The sequence below is a fragment of the Ursus maritimus genome, unplaced genomic scaffold (assembly GCF_017311325.1).
Source record: "Ursus maritimus isolate PB19 unplaced genomic scaffold, ASM1731132v1 scaffold_1, whole genome shotgun sequence".
NCBI lineage: Eukaryota > Metazoa > Chordata > Mammalia > Carnivora > Ursidae > Ursus > Ursus maritimus.
In genome coordinates, this window is record NW_024423343.1 from 33,088,986 (window position 1) to 33,109,025 (window position 20,040).

At 39.0% G+C, this 20,040-nt stretch overlaps 1 protein-coding gene across 2 annotated transcripts; it reads left to right on the forward strand.

Annotated features, from left to right (window-relative positions):
• The first annotated feature begins 269 nt into the window (after positions 1-269).
• TMEM237 (transmembrane protein 237) lies at positions 270-18,668 on the forward strand. 2 transcript variants are annotated; one of them, XM_008687363.2, is made up of 13 exons: positions 270-403; positions 2,404-2,435; positions 3,046-3,056; positions 4,083-4,139; positions 5,095-5,235; positions 8,678-8,798; positions 9,763-9,920; positions 12,046-12,169; positions 12,455-12,646; positions 14,276-14,349; positions 15,009-15,102; positions 15,928-16,049; positions 18,056-18,668. In XM_008687363.2, the coding sequence occupies exons 1-13, from the start codon at positions 365-367 to the stop codon at positions 18,121-18,123; spliced, it is 1,233 nt and encodes a 410-aa protein (XP_008685585.1). In that variant the 5' UTR covers positions 270-364; the 3' UTR covers positions 18,124-18,668. The 2 variants fall into 2 exon arrangements, with proteins under 2 accessions (XP_008685585.1, XP_008685586.1); XM_008687364.2 differs by lacking the exon at positions 270-403 and adding an exon at positions 1,059-1,190.
• The last annotated feature ends 1,372 nt before the right edge of the window (positions 18,669-20,040 follow it).

A 20,040-nucleotide genomic window follows, 5' to 3' on the forward strand; every position in this document is an offset into this window, starting at 1 on the left:
CCTGGTTCTTCCAGGCAGTCTTGGCCTTGCCGGTCATCAGTTCTTTGTACCAACAGCATGTTTGGATTTTAGCGGTATCTCTTCTCCTCACGGCCCTAGGGAGCCTTCCCGATTCATTACGTCACAGCGCAGAAAGCGCGATTCCATCCTGCTGTCTACGGGGCTAACCCGGCCCCTCCCTAACCCTGAGGCCTCGGAGGGCGGGGCTTGGTCCCGCTAAGGCGGGCGGAGACCTAGCCCCTAGAGCTGCGGCCAAAGGGACACCGGGAAGCCCCCCGCCTCGCAGGTCCCGGAGGCAGGGGCGCGGGGAGCCACGCTCAGGCCGCCGGCGGTTGCGCTGAGGGAGCCCGGAGGGGAGAGCGCCATGAGGGCGGACTCGGGGCTTCGGCTGGAGGCCCACCCGGTGAGCGGTGAAGGGCGCTGCGGCCACGGGAGGTGGCGGAGGCGGAGGGTGCGGCCCTAAAGCCTCAGCTGCCTCTGGGGCGGGGCCAGTGCCCAGGGCTGGGGGTCGCAGAGGGAGAGCCCTGCTCGTGATGTCTGCGCGTCCGCCCCTTTGGTGCTCACAGGATTGGACCGGAGCGGACCATGGAAGCTCGTCCCGAGGCCGGGACCCTAAACCCCGAAGCCAGGCGAGGACCCGGGCATGAAGTTTCAGGGGGCCTGAGTGTTCATGTTGCTATGACGACGCCTCTCTTGTTGCCTTCCCCGCCCCTGGGTGTTCCGGGACTGCCAGCTAGGTCTTTCTTGCGGGCTCCTCCCGGAAGGCGTTTAGCCACCCAGGAAAGAGATCGCAGTTTCCGAGTGGAGACTTTTAATCATGGTCTTTTCCCACCTCCCTCGAACAAATCACTGCAACCACTTGGGAAACCATGGGTAGAACCTTGATTGCTGCCCCAGGCCGTCTGGAGTCTCTCTTCCCAGGCATGTCAGCCCCCACTCCGACGTCCCCTTTTCCGCAAGGCTAGACCGCAGAGGCGCGACCAGCTCCCCGCGCTGGCCTTCGCCCACTTCTTGCAGAGCAGGGGCCGAGCGCCATCGCGGCCAGGGCCGCGCAGTCCGATGACGCACAGCGCCTGCGCGTGGCCGGCCCGGGCAGGAGCCAGCAGGGAGTGGGCTGTGAGCTCTGGGCGCCTGGCAGCGGGCGGCTGCTTGAAAGTCCGGCTTTAGACGGAATGGGGAAGAAGCAGGTGGTAAGCGAGCCTTAGTTACGTTTGAGTTATTAAGATTTTGTGTTCAGTTGAGCCGTCGGACTTTTGAAGGGCTTAAAGATTGGCCTTGTGGATGGGTGACACGTCATTTTTGCGGGACTTTTGAAATGTGGAAGTGCGTGAACTGAATCTTTGGGAAGAACGCGATCCGTAGGATCCTTGAGATAGTTCTTAGGATTAGTGTTCCTTTCCAGTTGCAGTTTTAATGACCAGACAGTGTTAAGACATCCTGCTTTGTCCTAATCTCGTAGCATTTGTATTAATACACTGAACGAATGGATTGCTAAATGGGACGGTCGTATAGCAAACTAAAAGAGTGTCTAAAATGTAACCCTTTTGAGTCAATGCCCTCTGCAAGCAGCATGAGACACTTGGGACATTAAACTGATTTCTGTTAGTATTTTATTTTGAAAGATTCCAGAATGCTACTCAACTGTAATCTCTCTGAACTGAAACACAACTTTTCTTTTCATGTAAGGTATCATTTATAAGGTGTGTGTGTTTTTTTTTTAATTCTCTCTGCCCTAAAACGCATTACTCATGCTGTGTTCACAGTGATTTTTAAAATAAGATTGTTACTGTGTGGTTTAAAGCCTCCATTGTCTTCTCATTGAATTGAAACAAAATCTGGACAAGTTCCTGTTGTCTTCAAGAGCCTAATTAATCTGGCGCCTACTCTTGGTAACTGTGCTACAGCCTTACTGGCCTTTTATCTGAAACCTTTAATCTCTCCTGAAAGGCTTTGTATTTGCTCCCCTTCGTCTCCTTTCTTCTCCTTATTCAGGTCTCAGCTCAAATATCTCTGAGAGACTTTCCCTAACTAAAGAAGCGCACTATATCCTCTCTCATTTGTGTGTGTGTGTGTGTGTGTGTGTGTGTGTGTGTGTGTTTATAATCTTCTAATACTTAACCAGTATAATGGAAGTACCATAAAAGCAGGGATTTCTCTGTTTGGTTCATTAATGTATCTGTAGTCTTTAGAACAGAGCCTAACCTCTGGATAGAAAGGAGTGTGGGAAGGAAGGAATTTTATATGAAACTTAGAAATGGTAGAACAAATTTAGAACTGCCCATCTGATTCTCATTAGTACTTCCTAGGTTTCATTTGATGAACAGGGTTATCCAAAGATTTGAAGTACATGAAGTAAAGATGTTCTGAGCATTTTACTTACAAGCAATTTTCTTCTCCCCATAGCGTCCTCCACGAGCCCTTCCACCTGTGCCAAGGTAAAAATAAGTTACAGTAATTTTATCGTTGAGTTTTAAAAAATGCAAAGTAAATAAAGTGAAAAAATTGACTAGTATCAGTGCAAAATTATAATAATTCAGAGAAGACTTCTTGAAAATTTTAGGAAAAGGCTTCCTAAAAGTTTAAAGGTAAAAAATCCTTGAATCATTAGGATAACAGTTATAATTAAATGTTCTGTTTCAAAGCCTGAAAGTCAACGTGGTAAGATAATGGATCCATTCTGAATGTTTTAATGTCTTGTTTATCAGATTTTTGATCCCCTCTTGTTTGCTGGAATAGTTTCCTCAGAGTTTAAGCTGATTTTAATCAGTGATAAAATAAGAATTCTTAATCTGCTTAATCCACTTTATTAATAGACAGTAGGAAATATGTGTATGTAAGTTCAGAAAATATTGGGGTTATTTCGTTAGCTTTTTACTTATAAAGAATAAGCTAGTTTATAAACTAGCTGGCTGTGTGAAAGCTTATTTTATTTTAAATTTATAATGACTTAAGTCAGTTTTCAGTCTGACAGTATAATAGATTTCTAATTAATAGTTTCCTTTTTTTGTCTTTGTCCTAATTAAATTTGGTCGGTGTCATGTAAAGTGCTAATCAAGGTGAGTTAGTTCACTCTTCATGTAAAACTTTTAAAAATTTGGAGTTCTAAAGTTAATTTGATTCCTTAATGTTTTTCTTAAAGTTGAATCTGAATGGTATAATTTATAATATTGCAGCATCCTTTTATCAAAATAATCTCTTATGACTCCTATTTTTTAAATGAGGGTTGATATATAACATTAGTTGTATGATTGGTATTTGGTTCATTCCTGAATGGAGTTACCCAGAATATAACCATTGGCTAGTTTATAGTTCTGGAATAGGGACTACATTTTCTTTTCTCTCATTTAATCAGGATAGACTGGGTTATGCTATACTAACCTCAAGGTCTCTGACTTGATATCATACAAGGTTATTTCCGGTTAATGCGAAGTACACTGTGGCAGCAATCCAGGGCAATTGTCTTTCACCACTCTTCACTAACGATGCAGTGATTCAGGCTGCTTCTATTCTGTGCTTCTGCCATCTTAACATGCTTCAGCAAAGGAAAAGAAAGCTGAAGGTTACTCACTGGCTCTTTCAATGTTTTGGCAGATTGGTTCTGCTCAAAGTGTATGGCCCAAACCAGTCACAGGCCACATCTAAGTGCAAGGGGGCTGGGAAATGTAGGGGATCAGATGACTATTTTGTGAGCCCACTTTTCTGATATTAGAAATGTCACAGTTTTTAATATTACTGACTAACAGTGAGCTACTGCCACCACGCTATAGGCTTTCTTCGACTTTGACTTTCTTTGACTTTGTCAATTTCCTCCTTTTTTTTTTTTTTTGAATGGACTCCACGTCCAACATAGGGCTTGAACTCTGGACCCTGAGATCAAGAGTCGAATGCTGTACTGACTAGGCCAGCCAGCACCCCCCTCCCCGGCCCTTAATTTATCAATCTCTTCTCTTCTTCCCCTAATGTGTAGAAGTTGGCTGGACCTAGGGAAGAGAGGGAAAGGTCTTCCCTACTAAAAGTTCCTTTTCGCTGTTCTCTGCATGGAATTTTAGGCAGGCTTTTCTGTTGTTTTCTCTGTTTTATAGGTGATATTCCACTTAGTCGTCCTAAGAAAAAGAAGCCCAAAACAAAAAGCACACTAGGTAAGAAGCTCATCTTTTTTGTGTGGGATCACAAGTGTTTCCAGGACCTCAGGGATGACAAACATCACAGAATAGGGAGAGGCAAGGCCCCAGCAGTCCCAAGTCACTGCTGTGTTGAGGATAGACTCAAGGTCAGTTTAAAGTAATGGGATTCCTGGTGGTAGTGAGGAATAACACAGTGGGCAGCCTGAAGAGTGTCTAGAAGCATTCATGGGATAAAGGATTGTTCCACTTAAACTCTTACTTCCACAACATTCATGGACTCTTTGAGGTCTTTTATCCCTAGATGACATAAATTGTCTTAAGCTATGATTGATTCCAGACCTTTGAATGGGATACTGGACACAAGGTCCTTGGATCCCTCATTTCAGTCAGAGAATCTCTTCATTAGAACTAGAGTCTGAAGGCAGGACCATGTCATCCATGTAATTGAGGTTCTGTAATGAGCAGGTTCTGTGAACTTCTTTTCGTCTTTGTTATCCACTAATAATCCTGGATGTTCTGTCAGTAATGTAAACTCAGCGTGTTCAGAATTCATCATTCTCTTCAACAATAAATCAATTTTTACCTCTCACAAATTTCTGTTAATGGAATTGCCCACTCTCCTGGTCACTCAGGCTTGAAACCTGAGTCAGCTCTAACGGGTCCTTTCACTCTACTTGCTGCCTCTTCCAGTCTTAAGATGTGAAAATATCTGGATCTGTATGTAGTGATATGGTAAAAAGGAGCTTTGAGTATTGATTTGATACACCAAGTATTGAATATATTATTTATAAGTGATGTAAGTGTGGGTTAAGATCAATTCTTATAGTTAGAGGCAAAGAGGTAACAAAGGACAATTAATCATCCTTTAGGAACCATTTCCAGTTCCCTTTTTTTTTTTTTTTCTATCTTTTTAAGACTCAGTGATCTCTGCTCAGGTTGTCCTGGTTTCTCCCACTCTGCTTTTCTGTAGGTAATGCTTCTTTGGAAGGCCTTGTTCAGGCTGCTGTTCACAGGCCACCTGAGGGCAGTGAGCCACCAACTACTGAATCCACAGAGCATCCAGAAGAAGCTCCTGTTCAAAGGAGACAGAAGAAGACGAGGCTACCTCTTGGTATGTGAAGGAACCAAGATTAGGTTGTGACAGTAGCTGTGATTTTGGGGATATGATTAAAAACTTCTCTGTTCCCCTTTTTCCCCGCCCACATCCCTTCGTTTTTTTTTTTGTTCTTTTTGTTTTTTTAATTTTTACTGTTAGAGTAACTCCAATAGTTTAAGTCAAGAACACTTTAGAGGGTCTCTTTTGGTCATATGTCCATATATTATGAGGGAAGGGATACAAATTCAGGATTAAAACAAAGTTCAGATCTTGGTGTGTATAAGAATTTAGTATATAGGGGCGCCTGGGTGGCACAGCGGTTAAGCGTCTGCCTTCGGCTCAGGGCGTGATCCCGGCGTTACGGGATCGAGCCCCACGTCGGGCTCCTCCACTATGAGCCTGCTTCTTCCTCTCCCACTCCCCCTGCTTGTGTTCCCTCTCTCACTGGCTGTCTCTATCTCTGTCAAATAAATAAATAAAACCTTTAAAAAAAAAGAAAAGAATTTAGTATATGATAAAATGGACATTTCAGGTCAGTGGGGTAAAGATAGATTCAGTATTAACAATAATACAAGGAAAAAAGAGTCATCATTCATTGAGTCTTACATTGTCCCAGGTACTATTCACAAGGTAAACAAAATACTATCAATTGACAATGCTTTTTTCAGCATATAAAATTCAAAAGTGTTAGATAAAAAAGTGTTGATGAGAAAGGAGTACATTCATATACCACTGATAGGAGCATAAATTGGTATAGCCTGTCGGAACTTTTAGGAATAGAAGTAACTCCAGTAGCTACCGTAATTAAAGGATGTTAACTGCAACATTATTTATAAGAGTAGAAACTGGTAATAACCAGTAGCTAACGAAGTGATGCTGGCTAAATAAATCATGTTTTATCTATTTAATAGAAACCAAGCACCCACTAAAAGGACGGTTAAGGTGAAATAGTGATGTGGAAAACCATCAGTAACGGACTGTTGAGTCATCATCCACACATACAACAGTACACATCAAAGGATCCTATTTTTGTAAAATATGTTGTATTAATTTCCCAGGGCTGCCGTAACAAATTATCGTAAATAGAGTAACTTAAAACAATAGAAATTTGTTGTCTGACAGTTCTGGAGGATAGAAATCTGAACTCAAGGTGTCCGCAGGGCCACGCTCCCTCCGAAGGCTCTAGGGAAGAATCCATCCTTGCCTCTTCTAGCTTCTGGTGCTTGTTGGCAATCCTTGCTGTTCTTTGGCTTGTGGCAGTATAACTCCATTTTGTACCTCCATCTTCATATCTTTCCATGTGCTTCTGTGTCCATATTTTGCTCTCTTTTTCTTTTAAAGATTTATTTATTTGAGAGAAAGAGTGCACATGCACGTGTAGGGAGGAGAGGCAGAGGGAGAAGGAGGGAGAGTCTTAAGCAGACTTTGTGCTGATCATGGAGCCTGATGTGGGCCTCAGTCTCGTGACCCTGAAATCACAACCCGAACGGAAAGCAAGAGTCAGATGCTTAACCAACTGCGCCACCCAGGCGCCCTCATATTTTTCTCTTCTTATAAGGATACGAGTTACTGGATTTCAGGCCCATCCTAATGCAGCATGATCTCACCCTAAGTTGGTTATAGCTGCAAAGACCCTATTTCCAGATACAGTCTTATTCACAGGAACTGGGGGTTAGGACCTGAACTTATCTTTCTGACACAATTCCACCCAGAATACATGTATATGCATGCATATATATGGTAAAAACAATGGAAGGATATAGCAAAGTGTTGACAATGTTAGGTTTTTTGGAAGGAGGAATTAGGGATGATTTTTATTGTCTTTCTTTCTTATTTTACTGATTTTTCATATATTGAGCATTATGACTTTTATAGTAATTAGAAGAAAGACAGTGGGTTTCATTACAGTAAAATAAAGGGAAGGAATAAAGATTGGGAGATTAGCTCTTTCCTACTAACATTGGCCCCTGGTGAATAATTTGTTACAAAATAATTTCCCTGACCAGTGATTTATTCTCGTAGAAAACAGTGAGTCCTGACTGGATGAACGAATTACAGGAAGATAGGGCAGAAACTGGAAAGTCCATAGAGTGGAACGGAGTTTTTAGAGGCGAGTTGAAGTACGATGCTGCAGTGCCCGGGAAGAAGAGAGGAAAAAGAGAGAAATGATGCGCAGATAGTTTTATGATTTATTTCTATGATTTCTTTCATTACCGGCAGTAAATATAGTTGAATTAAAACTACCATCTTAGTTAATTCAGTTAGGGTACAAATGTGAAAATCAAGATGGATACTGGTACCTAGCTTTACAATTTATGAAAAAATGTATTTAGAGAAATGAGTTGACCATTTTTAGGAAAGTCAGGACCCAGCTAAGTTCTGGGCCGAAGAGCACCTGTCACTGCCATTCCAGAATGCACCCACCTGTGCAGGTATTATAGCTTTATAGATTTCTCGGTTTTTAATTTTGTTTTATTTTTGTTTTGTTTTGTTCTGGGTGACTAGGGTAGGTTCTACTGCTATCGTATTTCCAGTTGGAGCTGTAAGTATTTTATTAAAATAGGATTCTGGGGGCTTTGAGGACATTCTAGGCCATTGCCGGTATTTTCAGATTGGAGGAAGTAGCTAGCAGATGAGAAGGCTGCCTTGACTTACTTAAACTTAATACCTTGTGCTCAGGAAGGAGTTACCATAGCAGGCCTGAAAATGCTCTCATTAGAAAGGTCTGCTTGCAAGGTTGCCTCTTCACTGGCCTCTGGAACTTGGCTGGTAAATAGTTCCTACCCTGATATGAAACGTTCCCTAAATTATAAGGGTGGTTTACTGTTTATTTGTGTACACAATATGATTTATGCTGAACCCCTGCTTTGCTTCTGGGAATCTGGAATTTTGGTATGTGCTAGGCAGGGGGTGCCTTTGTGATCAGGTGCCAGTAAAAGCCGTGGGTGCCAAGTCTGTAATGAGCTTCCCTGGTAGAGAGAGTGTCACACGTGTCAACTTGTTGCTGGAGGAATTAGCGCGTCCTGTGTGACTCCGCTGATAGAGGACTCTTGGAAGCTTATACCTGGTTTCCTCTGGACTTTGCTCCATGAGCTTTTTCCTTTTGCTGATTTTGCTTTATGTCATTTTCCTCTAATCAATTGTAATTGAATGTAAGACTTGTGAGTGTAATGACTTCTGAGTCCCATGAGTCCTTTGGGTGAATCACTGAACTGCGGGTAATCTGGGGCCTCTCCCAACACTCTGGCTATTGGATTAGTTCATTTTTTCCATATTTTTTGGCAATTTCAAATTTTTTGGTGTTTAGAGGTATAAAATTATAAAAATTAAAAATTAGTAAAATGAAAAATTTTTGGCCTAATTAAAATTTTTAAAGTTATCTTATCTTATAAGTTTTACACATTACTTTTCTTTTTACGTGATAGTAATTTGAACATTTCATCTGCTTTATTTTCAGAAGTGGAGACTTCCTTAACCCGAAAGAAGACGTCTAGTTCATCTTTATTACGAAACGAGAATGGTATTGATGTGGGGCCAGCCGAGGAGGCAGTTACTCAGAAACCTCGAAGGAAGACAAAGTAAGAATTTATTTGTCCTTCTAAATAGTCTTCAGGGATAGTGTGCTACGTACTGAGCTCTCCAAGGTACCTTTTGATTAAGTCTTATTAAACACTCTGCGATAAGTAAGATTACAAAAATATCCGTTAAACCAACTAATTATAAATTTGAAAAGAGTAGGGGCGCCTGGGTGGCACAGCGGTTGAGCATCTGCCTTCGGCTTAGGGCGTGATCCCGGCGTTATGGGATCGAGTTCCGCATCAGGCTCCTCCGGTATGAGCCTGCTTCTTCCTCTCCCACTCCCCCTGCTTGTGTTCCCTCTCTCGCTGGCTGTCTCTATCTCTGTCGAATAAATAAATAAAATCTTAAAAAAAAAAAAAAAATTTGAAAAGAGTAAACAACCGAAGAAGTAAAATACTGTACTTAAAGATCCTAGGAGCTATCTCTTAAAAAGAAGAACATCAATAGAAAATGTTATATAAGTAGCAAAAATAAATACTAAAGATACTGAAACTTGAAGGTAATATTAATAAAGTAGGCTATTATGATATATTTTCTCATGTTAATAGAATTCGGGTTACGATTATTTCAGCAATAAATTGTGTATTTTAGTGTAGGAAATTAAGTCTTGGATAAAATAGAATGGCATACTTTAAAGAAGTACACTGGAAGTTATAGAACACTATTGTTTGTATTTAGAAATAACCCTACAAATAGTGATCAATATTTATATAGAATCCTATCATTTTAAGTTTGGGTGGAACCTTACAAATCTGGTTCAGTTACTTCATTTTCCAGATGAGAAAACTGAGGCCCACAGAAATGTATGTGACTGGCTGCACATAACAGTTAAGAACACATCCATTTAAGTAAAAACCAAATTTCTCGACTCCCACGTCCAAGGCTCTTTTATAGGTACCTCCTTGTGCGGGTCTGTAAAAATTCAACAATAATCCGTTTTTCTTCCATTCTTCCTGATTGCAGGAAAACCCAGCCAGCAGAATTACAGTATGCCAATGAACTAGGTGTAGAAGATGAAGACATCATAACTGATGAGCAGAGCGGCCCAGAGCAACAGTCCATATTCACCGCACCCACTGGCATTAGCCAGCCTGTAGGCAAAGTGTTTGTGGAAAAAAGCCGTAAGTCGTTCTTGTTTTGGAACATGAGCTTTTTGGGATTTCCACGAGGATATCCTTTGATTGAGGAATTACATTTCTGGAGATCTGAATTAGGGAAATAAAGATACGGACAAAAATTTATACACAAAGCTAATCATCATATTATTCTTGAGAGTGAAAAACTGGAAACAATGTAAATATAAAATAGAAGGGGTGTGATTTCAGTCAATTATGGAATATCTATATAATAAAATCTGCACCATTAAAAATAATGTTTAGGGAGAATTTTTCATTTCATGGAAAAATTTCATGAAAAACAAACACACACATATCTCAACTATAGAAAAATGTGTAGGACAAAAGACTAGAAGGAAATATGCCAAAATATTAATGCTGGTTACTTCTGGGTTATGGGATTATGGGTAATTTAGAAAATCTCCCCTCCCAACCCCCTCTTAACCCATTCCTTTATTCTTGTACTTTACCAGTTTTCTGCAGTTGGTGGTGGTGGGGCAGGTAATGATATAAATTTTATAATTAAAAATGAATGAGAGAAGATACATGATGGTATTACCATATTAAATAAGAAATAAATAAGAAATTATAGCTCCGGATTCTTTTGGAAGGTAGTTCTGACATTGTGTAGTGTGCATGGATTATAAGACTGCATTTGCAGTGTTTAAGAAAAACATACAGAAAGCATGATCATGACCATATGTATCCCAGGGATATGCTATGCGCATGCTGCCTAAAGAACTCGAACCATAAACATTAGTTCTAAAAATTTACAATTTAGATTTCATGGGCACCATTTTAGAATTTCTATTCTGTCAGATGTCATCTAAGGGATCTTCAAGTTCTTGGCCAATGAGGAACTTCTGCTCCTGGGACGCTGACTTTGCCAGGGTCTCACAGTTGGTTAGTGCGGAACTGGGACTTGAGTGGAGGTTTCATGGCTTCTAGTCAAGCGCTTTGACTAGAATACTGTGTTGTTATTTAATTTACTTCTGTTTTTAAGCAATATCACTCAATCCTCATTTTTAAGCAATATTTATTTTCTATAGTCTGTTAATTAAGCATTGTCACTTAGTCCTCATTTTTACTCGTTTTCCTCAGCACAGAAACTTCCCTACTAGAGTTACCATAAAAGACAACTGGTTGTCTGCCCAGAAGTTGTCTTTTCTTAGGGAAAATTGGGTGTTGCACCTCTGTCTTTCATCCTCCAAAATACTTGACAGCCAGATTTGGCAAAGGTAATTGAAATGGAACCTTTCCTGCTTCCTTCCTGCGGTCCATTTGTAGGTCGGTAGATCTGCACGAAGGAGCTTCGTGAACGGTACAAGGAGAAAGCTCTGTGCACGCAGTGTTCCGGTGCTGACACCTGAACTGATAACTTGTCACAGGAATCTTCCCAAGTTTGTGAAACAACCTCTTTCTTCTCTCTCATCACAAAATGCCATGCTACACACACTGGCATCTTTTCCTAAGAAGTTCAAAGTGTTTTCAAACATCAACTTAGCTTTGTAGTGTTGGCATTGAAACTTTAATAAACTTCTAAAGTCTCAAAATTAGAATTTTGTAGATTATATCATGTTAAAGGTTTCTAGACTTTGTTCTGAGTGGGAAGTTCCTTATTGTATTTCATAAAATATAATTGATTTTTATTTTATTTATTTATTTTTTTTTTTTAAAGATTTTTTTTATTTGACAGAGAGACAGCCAGCGAGAGAGGGAACACAAGCAGGGGGAGTGGGAGAGGAAGAAGCAGGCTCATACCGGAGGAGCCTGATGCGGAACTCGATCCCATAACGCCGGGATCACGCCCTGAGCCGAAGGCAGATGCTTAACCGCTGTGCCACCCAGGCGCCCCTATAATTGATTTTTAAAACTGTTACTTTAACATCTGTTTTGGAGTGAGAGGAAAGAATATGGACTTTGTTTATTTTCCCTAAAGATAAAAAGATAGTGTATTTCAGGAACCAGAAAAAAGGAGCCTTCTCAAATAGGGACTGGATCGGGGAGCGTTTTTAGATAGAAGAACAGCAAAATCTCAGTCCCAGGGTTCTAATGGTGTGAAATATAAGATAAAAAGATGGCCAGGGTTCTCTGTTGCTAGTTGTTAATAATTGTGTAATTGTGTACTTAGGGCGATTCCAGGCTGCTGATCGTTCAGAGTTGATAAAGACCACAGAAAATATCGAGGTGTCGATGGACATGAAGCTTTCCTGGACGACCAGAGATGTTGCCCTCTCAGTGCACCGGGCTTTCAGGTGGCTGCTGGTGTTGGACTTTTCTTAAAACAAATGTTCTGTCATTTTTTTAAAAAAGTGTTGATTGCTCAATATTGTTAACAAAATTGACAACTTAAAATAGTCAATAGGTGCATTTTTAAAAAACATTTAATTGTAATTAAATCATTTGCCTATAAAAAGAAAAGGTTTGTTTTCACATTTTGAAATGTTGAGTTTTATTCTTATATGTGAGGAGATTTAAAAAATATTTTAGCTTTTTACTTTAATAATACATGTGTGATAATTAAACCCTTTTCCGTTCAGGATGATTGGTCTCTTTTCTCATGGCTTCTTGGCTGGCTGTGCTGTGTGGAATATTGTTTTCATATACGTTCTAGCAGGAGATCAGCTTTCAGACCTCTCAAACCTTCTGCAACAGTACAAGACCTTAGCATATCCATTCCAGAGTCTTCTCTACTTGCTTTTAGCTCTAAGTACAATTTCAACTTTTGACAGGTAAGACTATTGTGACTGTACATCCCTCTAACTTTTCTTCAGGTGGAAATATTGAGCAAAATATGCCCCTGACTATGACAGTTTTCAAAATAGAATTATAATATATTAATATTATTTTGAGGTTTTTTTAAAGCTGGTTTGTTTCTGTTTGTTCGGGGTTGAGGGGACGGGAATACTCTCAATGAAAGCATCTTCAGAAACTAAACCCATTCCAGCATCAACTCTAAGTCTAAAATTTCATCCACATATAATCAATGAAAACAGTCCCAAATATCGTCTTCTAGATCACCTGAATCAGGAATAGGTGAGACTCTGGATATTTTATGTTTCCTAGGGTTGCTGTAATAAAAACACAGTTGAACCTTGAACATTGCAGGGGTTAGGTGTGCCAATCTCCTGCAAGTCAAAAATTCATATATGACTTTTGACTCCCTCAGAACTTAACTAATAGCCAGCCTGCTGTTGACCAGTAGCCTTACCGATAACACCAGTAGTCGATTACCACATATTTTGTATATTATATGTATTATGTACTGTATTCTTCTAAAAAGGTAAGCCAGGGGGCACCTGGGTGGCTCAGTTGGTTAGGCGGCTGGCTCTTGATTTCAGCTCAGGCCACGATTTCAGGATCCTGGGATCGAGCTCCATGTTGGGCTTGGGGACTCTCTTTCTCCCTCTGCCCCTCCCTGCACTGTGGTGTGTGCACATGCACATGTGTGCTGTCTCTCTCAAATAAATATTAAAAAAATAAAAAAGTAAGCTAGAAAAACAAAAATTAAGAAAATCATAAGGAAGAGAAAATATATTTAGAGTTCTGCACTGTATTTATTGAAAAAATCTGCATATAAGTGGACCTACGCAGTTCAAGCCTGCGTGGTTCAAGGGTCAGCTGTACTCCAAACTGGGTGACTTAAAGCAACAGGAATTTATTCTCTCTCGGTCTAGAGGCTAGAAGTCTGAAATTAAGGTGTCGACCAGGTTGGTTCCTTTCTGGAGGGCTGGTGGGAGAGTCTCTTCCACGCCTTTCCTTAGCTTCCAGTGGTTGCCGGCAGTCCTTGGAGTTCCTTGGCCTGCAGGAGCATCACTCCAACCTCTGTCTTCGTTGTCATATGGTGGTCTTCCCCGTGTGTCTCTTCTCGTTTTCTAAGGACACCAGTTGTATTGAATTGGGGCCCCTTCAAATGACCTTATCTTAACTCGATACAGCTGCAGAGAGCCCATTTCCAAATTAGGTCACATTCACAGGTACCAGGGGTTAGAAGTTCAAAATGTCTTTGAGAACACAATTCAACCCATTAAGAAAAACAGCAACTTACAGCCTGATTATATGAGTAATAGAAAGAGGTAGAATCTGAAGAAATTTTGCAGATCAAGTTTAATTTGTTTCTTTAGAGTGTCTTACTCCAAAGGAATGTTGACTATTAATCTAGTTAAATGTTTTATGTGGCTTTTGTAAATAAGATATTCTTTCATGTGTATTTAGTATAAACCATAGCTACTTAAAGCTTAAAAATAGACAAATGTATGTGATAGCATTAGAATAGAGGAGGAAAAAACTGTAGTCAAGAGAGTACAGTTTTGTGAGAAGTTTATCAATGCACTGTAACAAGAGGCTTTTGTATTTTCTAGGATCGACTTTGCTAAAACATCAGTAGCAATCCGAAATTTTCTTTCTCTGGATCCAACAGCTTTAGCATCTTTCTGTGAGTAAATACTTTCATTTAATAATTATGTAGTACTTGAATTACACTGTAATTTTGAACCAGGAAAAGTTTAATTTTACTTTTAGAAAGATTTTATATTATCATTACTTTTAAACATTACTTACAGATGTTCAGTGGAATTTGCAATTAAAAAATGATAGGCATAATTTTGATAGAATTATTTTTTCAGTGGAGGTTGATCTAGATAACTGTTAAAAGTTGAATTTGTTCTATACTTCTTAATGTTTTGGTTTTGTATTTTCTACTTGATATCAGACAGATTCAGCTGGCATGGCATTTCAGTAACAAATACTATTTTGTATCTTTTTGACAATTTGGGGTACATTTTGTTCTAAGTTATGAGTGTATTAATAAAACCAGTTTTAAGACATTGAGTAAGTCATTCAATTTCTTAAAAGATCTAGGTTCTTATTATTTCTAATGGTGAAATAATGAGCACCTCAGAATACCCTTTTGTACCTATATTCTTTAAAAATAAAATAAGGCTAGCTAGCCTATTGAAATTGATCAAATGGATTTCTTTTATGTCATCATCCCCCAAAGTATAGATTATTTTTGACCTTATGGTAATTTATAAATTCAAAATAAACTGGTTGTTAAAAATACATTATTAGTAATTTCATTTGTCTTTTTCTCAGTGTACTTTACTGCCCTTATATTATCTCTGAGTCAGCAAATGACAAGTGACAGAATCCATCTTTACACACCTTCTTCTGTTAATGGTAGCCTCTGGTAAGATTCACAATAGCATTAGCAATTGTTGATGGTAATAACAGCAACAATGGGAGTAATGGTACTATTCTTATCCTTCACTCTTTTACGTTTTCTCATTTATAAATAATAATGAAGGCCCTGTTTTTGTTTCCAAAATTATGGCAAGAAAATACCCATTACATTGCTTAGTGGATAACTATTGTTATTTATACCTGCATTTTTAATGAAATGTATCCTTTTTATAAATCTACTTTAGATCTATTAAGTTATGGTTTTAAGATCAGTCATACACCATGAACTGGAGAAGCCCTGTACCCTCATTCCCAGTCAGGAGGTCTAATACCCCAGAGTAGTTAGTGATGGGAATGGGTAGCTGGGATGGAGTCAGAAAACCAAGCAATGCTAGAAGGAGAGCAATCTAGGGAGAGCCAACCTCCATAGATCACTGGTCAGTCAGGAAGCTCACAGGCGAGTTGAGAGTCCGATTCACAAAACTCAGAGGGGCAGTCTTTCTTTGAGAGAGTGGCTAGGGGCATGAGTAGTTGGAAGGGAAACTTAGAAAAATTGTTTGGTAATACTAAATTTTCACTTATGTCAATGTACAAAGCAGATTTGTTTAGAGTTCAGTAACCTTTGAAGCTTTGTTCCCATGATATGTGTGTGTGTGTGTGTGTGTGTGTTTAGTTATTTTATAGGGAAATTATATAGGATATATTTATTTCATGCCTTACTTGTTATTTCTCTAGGCGAGGACTGCTATTTTTTTAAAGTTCATTAAATAGATACATTTGGCTACATGAACCCAAATGAAGATATTTCTAATGAGCGTTTCTGTACCTTTAGGGCAGCAGGTGTTGAGGAACAGGTTCTCCAGCCATGGATTGTGGTGAATCTGGTGGTGGCCCTTCTGGTTGGACTGTCTTGGCTTTTTTTGTCTTATAGGCCAGGCATGGATCTTAGTGAAGGTATTAAAGAAAAAATAGTGGGATGCCCGGGTGGCTCAGTTGGTTGAACATATCTGACTTGATTTTAGCTTGGGTCGTGATCTTGGTGGTCGGGTGATCTTGGGGTTGTGGGGTGGGCCAGTGCTCAGTAGGGAGTCTGCCACTTTCCCTCTGCACTTACCCCCCCCCCTTCGTGTGCACACTTGCATGTGCTCTCTCTCAAATCTTTAAAAAAAAATAAAGAATAAAGAAAAAAATAGTATAAGAATATCATGAAATCTGTTGATTTTGAATATGTTCTTTTAATGGATATAGCTTATGATATTCTGATAACAAAGATGTATTTAAAATAACATAAGAGGAGTGACAATAAAGTAGTGAAACAATGCCAAGAGAGGCAGAGAGAGTGTCTAGGAGAGCCAGAGCCTCAAAGTCCTTATAGGAAGTCTCCCATCACCCATGTCCTTATTTATATTTAAGAGGTATTTCTTTCCTTGGAATCATTCAAGTATTTTATAGAGTCTTTGCTCTTCATTTCTCCTAGTTTCCTTCTGATCAAAGTATCCGCGTAGCCTTTGTCAGACACATACTCATTCTTACCTCCTCCTCTACCTGGCACAAGTTCTTCACCCTTCATTGTCCAATGAAGTATTTAGTAATCCTAGCTTTAGCGTGCCCAGTGTAAAGTGAGATTTACTAGCCTCGAGTCCCTAGACTGCTTTTGGAACACCTGGAGCAGAGGAATCGCAGTAGCGAGCTGAGAGTCCAAGCACAGTGCTCTGGAACTGCTTAGTATTCGGAGTGTAAGTTTCTTTCCGTGGCAGATGTTCCAGTTTCACCCTTGGATTTCTTTGATGTTTTCTGGACTTTGGTTATGATTTTATTCCTGATTGGTTAAATATCCCGAGCCTTTCACTACAATTTGGTCAACTAATTATAATTTCAGAAGTCTTAGAATTGAGAATCATCCCAATATTTCCATTTGTAAAAACTAAGACAAAAGATGTAATCTGGTGCATTTTTATTCATGAATGTACCTTTTTGCATCATAATTCTCATGTTCCTTCACTGAATATTCTGTTGCTTTATTCCCTTTGGTATACTTAAAGTGTTTTTAAAAGTCAGGCTTTACGTATTTTTCTGTTTTTTGTTTTCACTCAGCATAGTTTTTAGTCATTCAAGGAATTTTTCATATAATAATTATATCAAAGGACTTCATTTTATTAAATCCTAAGGTATTCTTTTTCTATATTTCTTAGTATTTTGATAAATTACACATCTATGCTAAGTGATAGTTTAAATGTAGAAATGTCAACTAGTAACATTCTACACTGTGGTTGGGATTGAAGCTGGATCCAGCTGGCTTGTGCAGTATTGAGCCTAAATCGCAAAGTGTGTGTTACTTACTAAATATTTCCAGAATCCTGCTCTCTTTTAGGGCCATGTGAGTCATGTAACATTTTATTTCCATGTGGATAAAAAGAGTAAATATAAAATGAGGATGATAACACTTAGCTTATTGGGTTGTTTTGGTGATTAAGTGGGATAACACATTTAAGATATCCTGGCATGCGCCTCGTGTTAGTTCCACATGCTTGCTCGTCATCTGTCCCTCCAGTGTAGTGACCATGGTCCCTATAGAATTAGACCTTTCAGCTGTTTAATGATCCTGGGTTGTCTAAGTGACTTAAATGTTCTGGTAAGAGTTATTATATTGTCTTCATTATATATGTTTTATGTGTCAGTGGTTTACAGTACATTTAAAACTTGAACATTTTAAAATGCAAAACTTGTGCATTTGTCATTCACTCACCCTTTAAATCAGATTTCAGTATCGAGGATTGTTATTTGTACTTGAGGGCTTTCTATTATATATATTAAATATGTTAAATATATATATTAGATATGTACCTTTTCTGTTTGAAAAGAGTGGCTATTTCGAGAGACTATTTAAAACTAAGCTGTGAAACTTTTTTTGAGGTACTGGGAAACCATTTTGAGTATGATCTGTTCATTTTCTCTCCCAGAGTTGATGTTCTCCTCTGATGTGGAAGAATATCCTGAAAAAGATAAAGGACTCAGAGCCTCTTCATAATGCCAGCTCACCTTCAGTATAGTAATGGCCCAGTATTTAGAATTTTTCCTATTCTTGTTTTTAAATGTATTTTTATAAGATATGTACAGGTGTATTTGGAATTGATTTTTTGATTATATAGTACTGAAAATTTTCTCGAGATTATGGAAGATGTTAAAACTTGTATCTGCATTTCATAACCAAACATTAATCTCTCTAGCATTATCATCTTAATGACAAAGGAGGTCATGAGCTAGAAACCAGCAGGTGAAAGTGCTATTGCATTTATAATCATTATCTTAGAAAGCTCTACTACAGAAACAGCCACTACTTTAGTGTTACCAAATATGTATCAGGTTTAAACATAGAATTTAGGGAATAGGAAAGAAGGGGGCAAAATACCTTTATTTATTTTTAATATCTCCTTACTGAATAAATTAAAATATGAAATTTGTCTTTTTTCAAACTGGCTTGGTGGTTGTGGTTATGTATCATGTAATAAGTATAATGTAATTCAGCTTGAAAGATGCTTTACTTCATGACTAATAAAAAGAAAATGTACCTTTTCCGTTTGAAAAGTTTCATATTGGGACTACACCAAATAAAAAGCTTTTGCACAGCAAAGGAAACCATGAACAAAACAAAAGGCAACCTACTGAATGGGAGAAGATATTTGCAAATATTTGATAAATTTGATGAGGGGTTAATATCCAAAATATATAAAGAACTTATACAACTCAACACTAAAAAAATTAATCCAATTTAAAAATGGGCAGAGGACCTGAACAGACATTTTGCCAGAGAAGGCATGTACATGGCCAACAGACACGTGAAAGGCTGCTCAGCATCACTCATCATCAGGGAAATGCAAATCAAAACCATAATGAGAAATCACCTTATATCCTATCAGAATGGATTACAAGTGTTGGAGAGGATGTGGAGAAAAAGGAACCCTTGTGTAGTTTGGTGGGAATGCAAATTGGTGCAGCCACTATGGAAAACAGTATGGAAGTTCCTCAAAAAATTAAAAATAGAACCACCATATTATCCAGTAATTCCACTATGGGGTAGTTGCCCAAAGAAAACAGAAACACTAATTCGAAAAGATACATGCACCCCTATGTATATTACAGCATTGCTTACAATAGCCAAGATATGGAAACAGCCCAAGTGTCCATTCATGGATGAATGGATAAAGAAGATGTGCTATATACATACAGTGGAATAATACTCAGCCATTAAAAAAAGAATGAAATCTTGACATTTGCAACAACATGGATGAACCTAGAGGGTATAATGCTACGTGAAATAAATCAGTCAGAGAAAGACAATTTCACTCATGTGAAATTTAAGAAACAAAGACAAAAACAACAAAAAACCTGACTCATAAATACAGAGAACAAACTGCTGGTTTCCAGAGAGGGAGATGGGTGGGAGGATGGATGAAATAAAGGGCATTAAGAGGTACAGACTTCCAGTTACAAAATAAGTAAGTCACAGGGATGAAAGGTACAGCATAGGGAATATAGTCAATAAGATCGTAAAAATGTTTGGTGAAGAAGAAGGGGGCCACAAATCAAGGGACATGGGTGATCTCTGGAAGCTGAGAATAGTCCTTGGCTGACAGCAAGAAAATGGATGTGGGCTCAGTCCTACATCTTTAAGGAGCTGAATTTTGCCAACATCCCAAATGAGCAAAGAAACAGATATTCCCCTAGAACCTCCACAAAGGAATTCAGCCCTGCTGACACCTTGATTTTAGTGTGACCCATGTCAGACTTCGGATGGACAGAATGCTAAGATAGCAAATGTGTGTTGTTTAACCTGCTACATTTGTCAGAATTTGTTAGGGCAGCAGTAGAAAGTTAATACAACGTTGAAGGGAGTTTTTCTCCTGACATCCTACAGAATAAAGGAGCTCTGGAGCTGCTGTGAGAT

Coding starts and splice junctions, on each gene's coding strand:
- TMEM237 (XM_008687363.2), top strand. CDS start 365: ATGAGGGCGGACTCGGGGCTTCGGCTGGAGGCCCACCCG. Junction 5,236..8,677: donor GAAGACGAGGCTACCTCTTG/GTATGTGAAGGA, acceptor CTTTATTTTCAG/AAGTGGAGACTTCCTTAACC. Junction 12,647..14,275: donor ACAATTTCAACTTTTGACAG/GTAAGACTATTG, acceptor TGTATTTTCTAG/GATCGACTTTGCTAAAACAT.